Source organism: Nyctibius grandis, chromosome 8 (assembly GCF_013368605.1).
Source record: "Nyctibius grandis isolate bNycGra1 chromosome 8, bNycGra1.pri, whole genome shotgun sequence".
In the NCBI taxonomy this organism is placed as follows: Eukaryota; Metazoa; Chordata; class Aves; order Nyctibiiformes; family Nyctibiidae; genus Nyctibius; species Nyctibius grandis.
This window is the reverse complement of record NC_090665.1, coordinates 36,835,153-36,848,546: the sequence shown is the minus strand read 5'-3', so window position 1 is coordinate 36,848,546 and position 13,394 is coordinate 36,835,153. Positions and strand designations below refer to the sequence as shown.

Here is a 13,394-nt window from a genome sequence, read left to right as displayed (position 1 = left end):
CCCTGTGGATTAAGCCAAAGACCATTTTCCTCCATTTATTATGTTCCATATCAGTTGTCACTGTGTTTTGAGTCTGTTTTTTCTACATCGAAGATTCAATCCAAGTAATTTATTTAAAATGGCAAATGGTGGTATCAATTTGAATTACAGATTCTGGGAAACTGATTGAAACGGGTCTACGCAATAGAAAAGAAAGTGGACTCTAGGAAACTCAGAGAATGATTGTGAAACTCTGTTCCCTCAACATTTGTTTTTGTTAAAGAGCACAGAAAGGTGGAGTCCAATCTAGTTTAAAGATATCTGCAAAAAGAGATAATGCATAAGCATCCAAAGAGATGAAAGAGCTGGCGAGGCAGGCCTAACTACAAAGAAAAGATGTTTAATAGAAATGTACTGAAGTCAATGAACAATCTGTTCAGTTCAAGTTGCCATAGAAACTATCCTATTAAATGCTTAAAAAAAATCAGTTCTAGAAACAAAGTACTACAGTTTGCCTGTTACAAAGTGCTCCCTTAATAAGCTCAAACTAAGTGTCTTTTGGTGCTTCTATACCATTTTGTAAGCTTGAAGAATTTTTTTTCTCTTTCACAATCACCATTGTACACTGTAGTAAAGGCATGTGAAAGAAAGCCTGCTGCTCTATTTCCCGCATGCAAACCACAGCAAAGCAGGCAAGAACAATTGCTGTAGACTCAATCTGCACCTTTTCTTTGGAATGCTAGAAACAGTTGTTTGCTCCTCCTTTCACAGGCGTTATTTGGATTTGCTTTCTGATGGTACGTATATTAGGAGGGACTGAACTGCCAAGGTTAGTTGAAGTCTTTGCATCTCCATTTCTTTTATGATTTTGAACAAAAGTTGCTGCCTGCAGCTCCTGTGGGCAGTACAGGGCACAAGGACTTGGTTACAAGGATGGTGAGCTCACATGAGTTACTGGAGATTTAAACAGTGACAGCATCATTCTTCAAGATGTGCTGCATTTATGCACCACTGAATACTTTTGCAGTAACTTTAGAAGCTCTTCTCTGTGGCTTGTGGAAGGTGTCTGTAGAAAAAAGCATTCCAGTTTACAGTATCTCACCCTCATTTTTTCAGGCAATAGCACTAGGATAGTGCATCTCCTTTCCTCACACCAGCTTGCCCCTCCGCTGGCAAACTGAGGACTTATCCTCTCATGCACAAAACATAACTTTTCAGCTAAATTTATAAGTTCTGCGTTTTAGATGTCTACCTTTAAGCCCAGAGAACCTGCGTAATTCTTGGGGAATATCAGGCATCCCACATAGTTGATGCAAATAGGGTCCACATCAGAACATTTCATATTGCATATAAAACTGATCATGAAATGCAAAGGTGTATTTTAAATCCCCTGCTCTCCACCTCCTAGATTTAGACACCTTACTCAGGGCTGTGGACGGGTTCTGTTCACATAGCCCAGAATCCCTAAAGACAGCTACCAAAGCCTGCCCTTAAAAATATTTGTAGCAACAATTCCTATTTTAAAGCACTGAAGAAGAAACAGCATTTTATAAAACTTATTAATATTTCTTAATCACTGTCAAGTACATACTATAGATTTTTACATTTACATATTAAACTGTAGTGATTGCAGGAATGCTATTTTACTATATGGGATACAAAATTGATCTTTAAATAACTTATTTGTATTGTTTTGAAGCAGAAGAGTGGCTTCTCTGTGTACACTGGAAACACTTTAAAAAAAATTCCTCTATGTATTTTTAGGGAGCCATATGTTTCCTAATTGGTATCTTTTTACTCCTTATGTATCCCATGATTGTGCAGTCAGCTGTAGTCAATCTGGGCTTAAATACCGGTCATAAGGAGTAAGAAGTGGCCTAGTTTTAGAATTCTATCACAATAGTGCATCTTAGATCAGTGGACTGTTTATTCCCATTGTTAAATACCTTCTTAACAGAGAATTTCTTTGTAAATACTATAAAAGTTCCTTATTGAAAGATATAAAACTACCTAATATAACATAAATAGCTGTTTTAGTAAACCTAAAATATGCTTGGTCAAACGTTAAAGCAGAGGAGGTGTTTGAGAGGTAAAATTTGAGCACAGCTGTCAACTTTTATTTTAATAGCAGCAAATCATAGGATCTGAAGCCACGCGCTGGCCTTACTTTTACACCACCCTGTTCTTGTCCTCTGTGCCAAGATCTCTCAGACGATGCTCTACTTCCATATTTTAAAAGGTCTGTTCTCATTAGCTACATTTCCTGGGTCTACATTTCTTCCTTCTTTCTCTCTGCTGCAATTCTGTGTGTTATGTGTCCGTGAATTACGTATCTGTGCATGTGTCTTTTTTTGTAAACGGCTAATGTGATCAGGGCACAGCCCTTACTCACTGTCTCAAAACCTGATCATCTGCCACACAAGGGAAAGGCATCTACTCGTTTTTGTGGTGCCACCCTGAAACTAAACAACCTCTTTCTCTTTTTTCACTGGCAGTGCTAAATTATGACTGGTAAGGTAAAGAACAGAGCTTTATATTAAACACGTTACTATATAGAATCTTGGGTGAGTGCTGCAATGTGTGACACTGGGTTTGGGCTAGAAAGAGCTTGGAAGGGGAGCAAAACATTTCTGAGCATACTGCCCATTGTAGACATACATAATAGAGGACAAATACTTTCATCTTAAAGAATGAAATAAAAGAATATATATATATATATCTTAAAGAAAATTAATTGTCCATAGAAAATTCAGATTACAAGTGAAAGTTACATTCTGCCCTTGACTCCTTTGCTGTTTATATTCCTAAAGACAGTTTGAATTCCTGTAACAAATCTCTAAAATTAATGACAGGTTACTACTTACAGGTTACTGCACCTGTCATTGAGTTTGATTTTCATAAAATAATGGAGCTCATGTTAACAAAATAAATGGGTGGTGCCATGGTGATGCACAGAAGCAGAAGCATAACATTTTGTAGGTTATCTGGGGAAAGTAACACCTTGAACTTTCAGTTCTTCCAAGAGGAGCAATTACTGAGTTCTACCACAACTGAATCTTATCAAAGCATTTGTATCTTTTTCTTTTTGGAAATGTAATTGAGATTGGCCTGCAGACACTCTGTGTACAGTGCCAGTGGTGTATGATTTGAGGGATCCATTCATTAGCTTTGTCGTTAGCAGTCTAAGGAAAGGAGCTGAGCAGCGCTGAGTTTGCGGTTTAAATGCACTGAAAGGTCCCCTCCTGCATTTCTCTGCTGCAGTGGCTTGATGTGACAAGAAGCCCCTGGGAGAATTTATACCAAGTGGCATAAATACTCCACATAGAGAAGAATCATTTAAGGAGTAAGGGCTGTTTACAGAAAAGAAGAATGCTAAAGCAAAAATAGTGATATAATGCTGTCCCTTCTAGTTCAGCCTTTTAAACCCAATATAAAAATTGCAAATGAAGTGTTTCATTCACCAGAACACTCTTATGCTGCTCTGATCATCCAAAATGCTGCTACCGTGCTGGGAGGGGTGTTCTTATTGCATACCTTGGTTGGTAAGTTTGCCCTTAAAAGTTAATTTCTTTGAACTTTTTTCCAGTTTTCTAGTGTCTGGAAATCAATGTGAAACTAAATAAATTTTGGTTTCTTTTTCATGCTTAATAATCACATGTATTTTTTTGTCATTAAAAAAACCTACAGAAATTAACAAAAACCCAACCCCCACACCCTGTGGCAAACAGATTTTGATTTTTCCCCTCTGAACAACCGATAGGTACTCTTATTTAGGCTGTCAAAGAACAGGAAAGAAAAATCTGAAAAAAATCTTGCCTCTCTTTAAAAGCTAGATAACTCAATCTTGATTTACAAGTGTTAAAAACCAGTTAATCTTTACCTCTGTATAAGTATAAATTTGTTTTATTTTCAGAACTGTTAATAAGGTTTATTTTAAAAGAATAATGACATAGATTCTTGTAATTAAAAGGGAATCATAACAATCTAATAATCTGTCAGCATTTTGTAGACGCTATTACAAACACTGATTTTTTTCACTTTCTAGTTGTATGCACGGCAAACAAACAAAAATCACCTCAAACAACATTAGTACTGATCTCTCATCTTAATTACTATTAGTCCCTTTTGACACAAATAACTCCACTCTGATGAGTAGTATGAACTGTATAAGAAGATATTCCTTTTGAGGAGAGAAAAGCCTTGAAGTCTGAATGTATTCATACTGTATCTTATCTTATTTACACATATTCATTAGTTCTGGACCAGAGGAGGTCAGAGCACAGCCACCCCTGCCTTCTAGAGGCATACTTTAACACTCAGCTTGCAGAAAGCAGCTCAGCCTCAAAAAGTGATTTGAATCATAAATCAAATTAAATTGCAAGCAACTGTATGGCTCATAAAATCCATTCCCAGGGACCATTACCCATACATAAAACCTGCAGCTAACCCAGCATCTCTCATAAAAACCAAACATTCACTCTTACATGGAGAAAACAGGAATTCAAAAGACAAATTCCACAACTGGGCTCTGACTAGCCCCAAATCATTCTGATGCTTAACTTTGCCTAGCTAAAGCTTGCTCAGGGTCTTACGTTTTGCAATATATGTAAGGACACCACTCAGTGATAACTACATTTTTATAATTAGAGGCTTCATACATCTAATCTGAAAGACCAGCTTCTGTGATTAGGTATATGCCTATTAAATCCAGCTGCAAACACATGTCAAACTCTAAAACCACACAGATTGTGACAGACCAGACTGTGCTGAAGCAGACAAATGGTATATGCAGACAGGGCTCAACAGACATTTCATACTGCTTTCTGATTCCCTAAACTATCCTTAATCAGAGAGAGAGTTTATTCAATTGAGAACTAAAGTTGATTTTAAGGGTAGATGTAGAAGCATCATCTGCAAACATTTGAGATTTCATTTAATATTTCTTTATTAAGGACTAAGAATTCAAAGTATATATACTACAGGGTAAGGGGGTAAAAGTGGAAATCTAAGTCCTAAACCTAGTTCTGCTTCCATATATAACTGTGTTTACATCAACAAGTCACCCAATATCTCTGCTAAAATGGAACTAAAGCCCTTGCCTCTATTCCCAAAGGAAGTACAGGTAAGTTTATGTGGAACTGTAGTGTTCTTTGAAGAAGTAAAATGCTACAGGAGTACAAGTGCTTTGCACACCTAACAACAGCAAAGGGAGAATCACACAACTACAGTGTGCTGAGAAATTGATGGTTATATAGCTATATTCCCATCAAAGGGATGCTGATGAGATCACCATGATAAATCTACATAGTCAGTTCTTGCCTGTACTTTCTACTCTATACATTATGTCATTCTGTATTAAAGTTATGTTTGTCTATGCTGCTTTTTTTTTTTTTTTTGCTTACACATTAAGTTCAATTCTCAACAAATATTTTTAGGCACAGAAACATGTAGTTTTTATTTCTTTAAATAATTTGTGCCTGACATGTTCCTTTGAATATTCAGTCTCAAATTCAATTTTGAAAATTGAGCATAATTTTAAGCAATAATCATGCTGTATTTTAAATTCAGTTTCACTCTACTGCCTCTTTTCTTCTTAATCTGTAATTATTTATCCTCTTCAGTAAATTTCTAGGAGGAACTCTCTTACATTTTAGTCAGACTTCTATCAGGCACTTTTCAGCATGATTTTCATGAAGCGTTCAAGCAACAACAAGGTGAAAAGAGAACTTTTTTCTTTTCCATGTTACAAAAAAAAAACCAAACCACCACACACACCAAGGACTGGAGCAGATGTTATTAGTGGATAACATAAAAGCTTTCTCATTTCATCAGGTAACAAACATTCACAACAGTTGTCGTTAAATCCTAATGAAGAAAATGGCCCATCGTTAGATAAAAAAAAATTTATTGCTTTCTTTAAAGTGATATGACTTGTGAGTCCTAATTCATTGTAGCAAAACTCAAAGATCTGGAGAATTCTGTATAATTTCCTTATTATATGCTGTGACTTACTGTCATTTTCTTTTATTATGAAAATTACTTCACAACCTAGCAATGACAGGCAGTAACTTAAACTTATTAACCTGTGAAGTACCTACTACTAGTCAGATATTTACTAATAATAAGCTAAATGGCAAGAAGTCAGAACACAGTCAGAAGCCTGCATTTTCCAACTCCAAAGGCAAATGTCAGATAGGAGGTTCTTTACAGGTAGCAAACTTCTCTATTTAGCAATCATTTTAATGTACTGTTGAGATTCTTTTAAGCAGTTACATAGTCAGATATGCCCCACTAATTGATATGTTTCCAGATAATTTTTGTAGATATAACCTGGCTCTAAAGGCATCTGAAATGACAGGCTACCCACCTTTCTTCAGAGCTCATTACATATAAGATTCTAATCCTCCTCACCTTGCTTTCAACTAAATGGAAACAGCTACACTGAGAATACAGGGACTGTTCTGCTGCTAAATCACTGTATTCCTGATGGCAATGTGGTGCAAAATACTATTAGCAATCTAGTAATTGGTGGGACTTTTCCTCATGTGATCACTTGCTAAATCCATCAGTTATTTTCCAAAGCACTTTGGTAACCAGGCAGAACAGTGCTTTCAGGCCAATATAGGTTAAGACATTCACAGTTTAGAGACCTACTCACTAGAAAGACACAATTAGAAATAATTGTCAAAGGTAAATACAAGGGGGCTGGCATTAACCAGGATGCCAGTCTCTGTCACTCTCTACAAGCCAAACAGTAAATCTAGCTCCTCACTCAGATCAACAGAAAATCTGGTTGTACTTTTGAGGATGTTGGGAGGAAAGGGTGAAGGGAAATGATTCTGAGTTTAAGAATAGTGAAAACTCTGTAGGAATACCTTGTCATCAAAACCAACTTAATTGTAGCCCAGCTATTCTAATTTGTTCCTCCTGAGTTTTCTTACAGCTCCCCTAGAGACCAGGCTTTCAGGACCTCTTTCCACCCCAGCTGGGTGCTGTTCAATTCTGTCTGAAAAAGTGTTTTTATGGAATAACTTATTCTCTGAAATGTGAGGAAGCTTATTTTGTCACGGAAGTTCAGCAGGGCTAGTGGTCCCACTCACATCAAGTTGCATGCTGATTTGTCTTACAGAATTATGAAAGAGATGAACTTTGAAAAAAATGTGGAGAAAAAAAGCAATTCTTTGAAAACAATATTTCTGCACCTGAAAAATGAGCAGTTACAGTTATAAACAGAATTCATTATTTTGATGTTGTGGGTTCTGATCAATGTCATAGTTCCTGTTTACCCGCCTTTGAGTTGTAATTAGAATTCACTTTAATGGCTTTTCATAGCACTTGTTCCATATGTGAACATGGCTTGTTGGTTAGTTAACCTGTTGTTCTATTAAAGCAGATACAGTTGGTTAAATAAAAGCACCTGATCGCTTACTTAGCTTCAAAGACATGATAAGAAGCTGAATCTAAAACCAGGCCTTTTATATGTAATATGTGCTTTGCAGGGTCAAATATTTTATTGTATTATTACATTAAAGAAAAAAGCATGCAAAGTTAATACTGTCACTTGGATTGTAGGAAAAAGCTTAATCTCTTATTTGAAAAATGTTTTTTTTTTTTTCCTGAAATACTCTCCTGCAAACTTAGTGGATCCAGTTGCTTTTTAAATTTCACAGCCCCCCCCTTTTTTTTATATGATGGCAGTTCTCTTGCTGCAATGTAATAGGCTGAGATTTACTGTGAATCAAAAAATGAATATGTTCTATGTAGCCAATGTAATGGTACTTCAGCCTGATGAAGAGTACTTCTGTTTCAGTGATAATGGGAACACAAGGAGAAACCTGCAAGTGTAGTGCAAGAGCCTTGCAAATTCCAGTGGCCAATAGTTTACCCGTTCTATTCACCATGCTGTTCATTTCACTTTATCTATTCATGCAGCTATACAAGTTTCTAACAGTGGCTACTTCTGACAGCATGCTGAAGCAGGACTGTAAGAAACTACAGCTTGATAACCCTATGCTGTTTTGAGAGGACTAGCACAATGTATTCCATGCTGATATTACACAGTGATGATGCAATACAAACATGTTACTGTCAATGCTATTATTGATATTTTATAGACTAGATTAAAGCACTGATGGTGTGAGTATATCGACACTACATAAGCTAGACTATGTTGTCCAGCACATATATATTTCTGATTTATAACAACAACAAAAAATTCCCACTCTGACACTCTTGCTGGCCAGTATTTGTAATTCCTCATGGTCGTACTATACAGTATGTGACAAAATAATTCTAAGTGGCCAAGTGTCAGGAAAAAAAACATGCCAAGCTCCCCATTTCCCTGGTTTAATCCCTCTTTGTAGTTCAGCAGCCTCTGTAACAACTTGTAGCTTGCGTTGCGTTCTGAAGGTAAACACATTCGAGTTGGTTTAGACCAACCACTAATTACATCTTTATATTGTAGCTCACTTCTAGAACTTACTCCAACATTGCCTTTCCACTGCTAACAGCTTATCATACCATATTTACTTCGGAAGCCATTCAGCACACACGCTGGTTGCTTATATATCATGAAGAACTGTGCAGTTGGACAATCACAGAATCACAGAATGTTAGGGATTGGAAGGGACCTCGAAAGATCATCTAGTCCAATCCCTCTGCCGGGGCAGGATTACCTAGACCATATCACACAGGAACGCGTCCAGGCGGGTTTTGAATGTCTCCAGAGAAGGAGACTCCACAACCTCTCTGGGCAGCCTGTTCCAGTGTTCAGTCACCCTCACCGTAAAGAAGTTTTTCCTCAAATTTAAGTGGAACCTCCTGTGTTCCAGCTTGCTCCCATTGCCCCTTGTCCTGTCAAGGGATGTCACTGAGAAGAGCCTGGCTCCATCCTCTTGACACTTGCCCTTTACAATGATAAAGCTGTTTCTCACAAAACCAGTATGGGCCAGTTAATCATCTCAAGTTGTCTTGAGTTCTCCATGCTCATGTTCTACCAGTTGAAACGGTACTAACAGCACTTCTGTGACATTGTTAACCATATCTCAGCACAGATTAAAACTGAGAGGTTAGAATATGGAGAAGTTATTAAGATATACATATAAGCAGATATAAGAAGAAATGCAAAATATGCAGAATATCCATTTCAATGTGTCAATTGCTCAATTAACAGGACGAGGATCAGTCAAGTTTTTCTGGTTATGAGAGCACAGGAGGTGAGTTTCTTTTTCAGTATCATTTGCCATTTAATTTTGAAAGCTTTGATTTCCCCTTCCATTTAAATAGTTACTTTGAAGGTAAAGTGAATTCAGGTTATTTATATTGTGAAATTTATGTCTCAAAGGATTTTATCATATGAATTCTCTTTGAATGCAAATTAAAGTTCGTAAAAGACATTTCTACACTGTTTAGGCCAGTGGATCCAAAATTATTGGAAAATATTACTGTTAATCAGCATCAGATCTCATAGGTGTTTTCAGAAATTGGCAGTTATGAAAAGCTTGTTGGAAAGTATGAGCTGCTAAGAGTCTAAGAGGAATGAAAGGATTAATCAAAACCTTTTACGGCTAATGATATCATGTAATAAGAGATGTACATGCCACATAACAAAACCCAAAACTGTATGTAGTAAATGAATGTGTCTTATAAGTGATTAACTCAAGATAGAATAAAATTCCAGCAGGCTCAGATGGTGCAAAATCGCCTTCTGTACTGGTATAATCAGGCCAATGACTGGGACTCAGACTAGAAGGAAATGCTTTTTTAAAAAATACAATTTCAGTCAAAGGCAAAGCTGTAGTACATACAGTAGTTTTGGTGCTAAAATGAGACTAATAACTGGATTTTATTTAAGATTATTATTTGGCTGAATTGGAGGCTCAGGGGAATTTAAGACTACATCTCAGATGTAGTGCCCCAAATATAAAATCTGAATGGGATGTGGACAAACTTCTATAGCAATTATAATGTAATGACATATTCAGAGAAAAATACAATGGCTCAGGAGGCACGTTATTACATCGAGATGCATCTGCTTCTCTTTGTTTTTTTCCCCCTCTCTTTTTTAAAGAGCTGATGGGTATATGCAAGGTCTAATTTTCAGGTAAAATATTTTTATCATTTCTACAGTGAGGACTATGAAACTGAGAGATAAATAGGCTTGTGGATAATAGCTCCTTTTGGAATGCAGAGCATTATAGCAGAAAACAAATCTAGTAAAATCAGATCAACTTGCATGAGTGTCACACAATTCAGTGTGGAAAGTAGCTGAGATTAAAATCAGTAGCTCTTGCCAACTAAAGAATTTTTATTTTCATTTTAGATTTTTCAGAAGATCTGAGGAAATCAAACATAATTTTTGTAGTCGGTAAGTAGGATTCCTAATTTAACTGCTACATTTGAAAATCCCCATGTAATTTAGTTTTCATTATATGATTTCTTTTAAAGTTTAACAGAACAGTTTGGTTAAGAGTATTTACATGACAATGGTGGTTTAGTCTTTTGAAAAGGAGTTAGGATTTAATTTCATGTTATTAATCTGGGTCTGACCATGCTAACAACAGTTGTGTAAAGCTCAGAGCAGGAGGTATGTTTAAGTGTGAACATATTTGAAATTACTGTAGTTCTGCGGTTACAGTGTGTGATCTCCCACAGCAAAGCTGCTTCACCAGCGTAAGTTAAAACATTACTAGATTGGATTTATAACTCAGAATTTTAAGGTTTAGATGAAAAAAAAAAAAAAATCAGGTCTCTTCACCTCTTCACTTGTAAGACAACTTTTTTAAATACAGGTTTCAATTCTCCATGTGCTCAACATGCTGTTAAAGAGTCAATGGCCTGGTCACCATACACGATGCTTAGCATGCACTGAGGCTTTGCAGGTTCAAGATTTATTTTATATTTACTTTCTGGAAGTCCACAGAGGAAAAGCACCATGTTAATGCTCATTATTATATAAATTTTACTAATGTAATTATTATAAACTTTGATCAGCCTTTTAAAACAAATTATAACCAGAAAATTGACAAGTTTCTGCTTAAAACTTGGTACTAGTTACTTGGAAAGAATAATTGCTTTTGTACCAAGCAGAATTTTTCAGAACTGCTTTACAATACAGAGCAGGAACAACACATTTCCAAGGACCTAAGGACAGATACTCAAACGTGGGTAATGTTACATAAAAGGAAGTCAGTTTGTGCATTCTTTTTCCTAAGAGAAAAAAAGAAGTGACTTCTGAAATCAGTCATAAATGAATGGAAGTTTCATTCAGAATTCAGAAGGCATCTAAAAACATTCCAATACCAGCAGGTTGAGGGAGATGATCCTTCCTCCCTTTTCAGCACTGGCAAAGCTACATCTGGAGTACCATGTCCAGTTCTGGGCTCCCCAGTACAAGAAAGATAATGAATTACTGAAGCAAGTCCACAAAGCTGTTTGAGGGACAGGAGCATCTTTCATATGAGGAGAGGCTGAGAGAGCTGAGACTCTTCAGCCTGGAGAAGAGAACGCTCCAGGGAATCTTATTACTATGTGTAGATACCTGATGGGAGGGAACGAAGATAAGGGAGCCAGAGTCTTCTCAGTATTGCCCAGTGACAGGACAAGAGAAAATGGGGACAACTTAGAATACATGAAATTCCATCTGAACACAAGAAAACTTTTTTATTGTGAGGGTGGTCAAAGAGTGAAACAGGTTGCCCAGAGAGACTGTAGAGTCCTGAACAGCCTGCTCTAGCTGACCCTGCTATAACAGAGGTGTTGGACTAGATGATCCCAAAAGGTTCCTCCCAATCTAAGGATTTTGTGAAAAGATAGCATGTTTATGCGTTGTATTCATATCGCACTCTATCTTATACCAAATACAAGTTGCCTCAATTTATTGCAAACCTATGTTGGATATTATGTGTTTGAAAAAGTAAAATTAGGTTACTAAAGAGCTCATTGGAGACTTTTCTTAAGGGAAAGATGCATAACACTTAATTTTCAGTCTTTAAGCAAACTGTAATTAATTCCATGCTTACTGAAGTACATGTTCCTGCTGTTTGCTACAGTGACAAATTTTCATTCTCTCTGCCTCACATCTTATTGGAAAATTATGCTTGGGTTTGTACAAACACAGATTTAAAAAAAAAAAGTGAAGACGCTCAAGGAATTTTGCCTCTGAAATTGTCAAGCTTGGGGTGGAGGAAGGGTGAGGGGAAAGGGAAAAATAAAGCACCACAAATTCTCAGTGGCTAAGTACTCCATCGCAGTGGACAGCGCTAGAAATGTTCGTCCCATGATACATTGACTAGAAAGAAAGCAGACAAGATGGGTTGGAGCATGCTGCTGTAGATACTTGAATGCAAAAACCTGTGTCAGTCTCAGGTGTCATTAGGAGTGTTTACTCATTATATGGATGTATTCATGAGGAAATAAGATGCTTATAAAGATGTTTTAAAACTAGAGTTCTAAACATGAGCATTTGAAGTAGTTTACACGCTAATTGAAATAAATACATCATCTGCCGTAGCTGACAAATTGAGATACTGTTTGTAAAACAAAGGGGAGAAAAAAAGCAGACATTTCCCTCCCCCACTAATGTCCCTTGAAAATTGTCCAAAAAGGGAAAGAAAAAAAAAATCTAATTAGCAAATATTTACATTAGAGCTAATGTAGGAATTAATTGGAATAATAGTCAGCTCAGATTAATTAAGCAACAATGTCAATGTTTTATCCAGACAGCAAAGCAGAGATGTAGAACCAGCAAGTCAAAAATATGGGACATAAAACCAGGGTAATAAAAGAGGCAAAACCAAGTAAATTTTGCCTGTAAAGTAAAATTCAAGAGAAAAATAAAAAATTAAACAGATGCAAAGATAAATTTGGGTGATGCTCCAATATTCAAAACTTACTTAATTATTGCCAGTCACTGAAACAAAAAAAAAAACCAAACACAAAGAAAAAACACCGCCCACCAACCAAACAAACCTGTTTCATCAGAGCAACATGAAAAGTAAAATCTTAACCACAATGAACAATGTATGATTTTATCATTCTTAACTAATGAGATACTCTATATCACATCCAGAAAATTGTCGTACATAAAGTTACTGGGAGCATTATCCCTCCCTATCCTCCACAGGAGTTTCATAAAACATAGCCACATTTGGCTTTGGCTGAGGCTGAAACCAAGGGAGTTTTCAGGCATCTTTCTGCACTTTGGATCAGAGACAAACTCCCCACTTACTCTTAAATGTAGTGTTTAAAACTTAGTCAATGTAACCAATTTTCTCTGCAGAATCCTTGTCATATTCTTGCTGATGAACCAAAGCTGGTGGTGGTTTAAGCCCAATGTAACTAAGACCAGCTTTTCAGCTGACAGTCTGAAGATATCCTTTACAAGTAAAACATAATCCGCTGCAGATGCTAGCTTC

At 36.6% G+C, this 13,394-nt stretch overlaps 1 protein-coding gene across 1 annotated transcript in view; it reads left to right on the top strand.

The window, feature by feature from the left end:
* The window catches only part of AK5 (adenylate kinase 5), a 95,588-nt gene that overhangs the window by 60,527 nt on the left and 21,667 nt on the right, over positions 1 to 13,394 (top strand). Inside the window, exons 9-10 of the mRNA XM_068406123.1 lie at positions 9,152 to 9,194; positions 10,301 to 10,345. Coding sequence (XP_068262224.1) covers positions 9,152 to 9,194; positions 10,301 to 10,345 — 88 coding nt within the window. The remainder of the gene's footprint in view (positions 1 to 9,151; positions 9,195 to 10,300; positions 10,346 to 13,394) is intronic.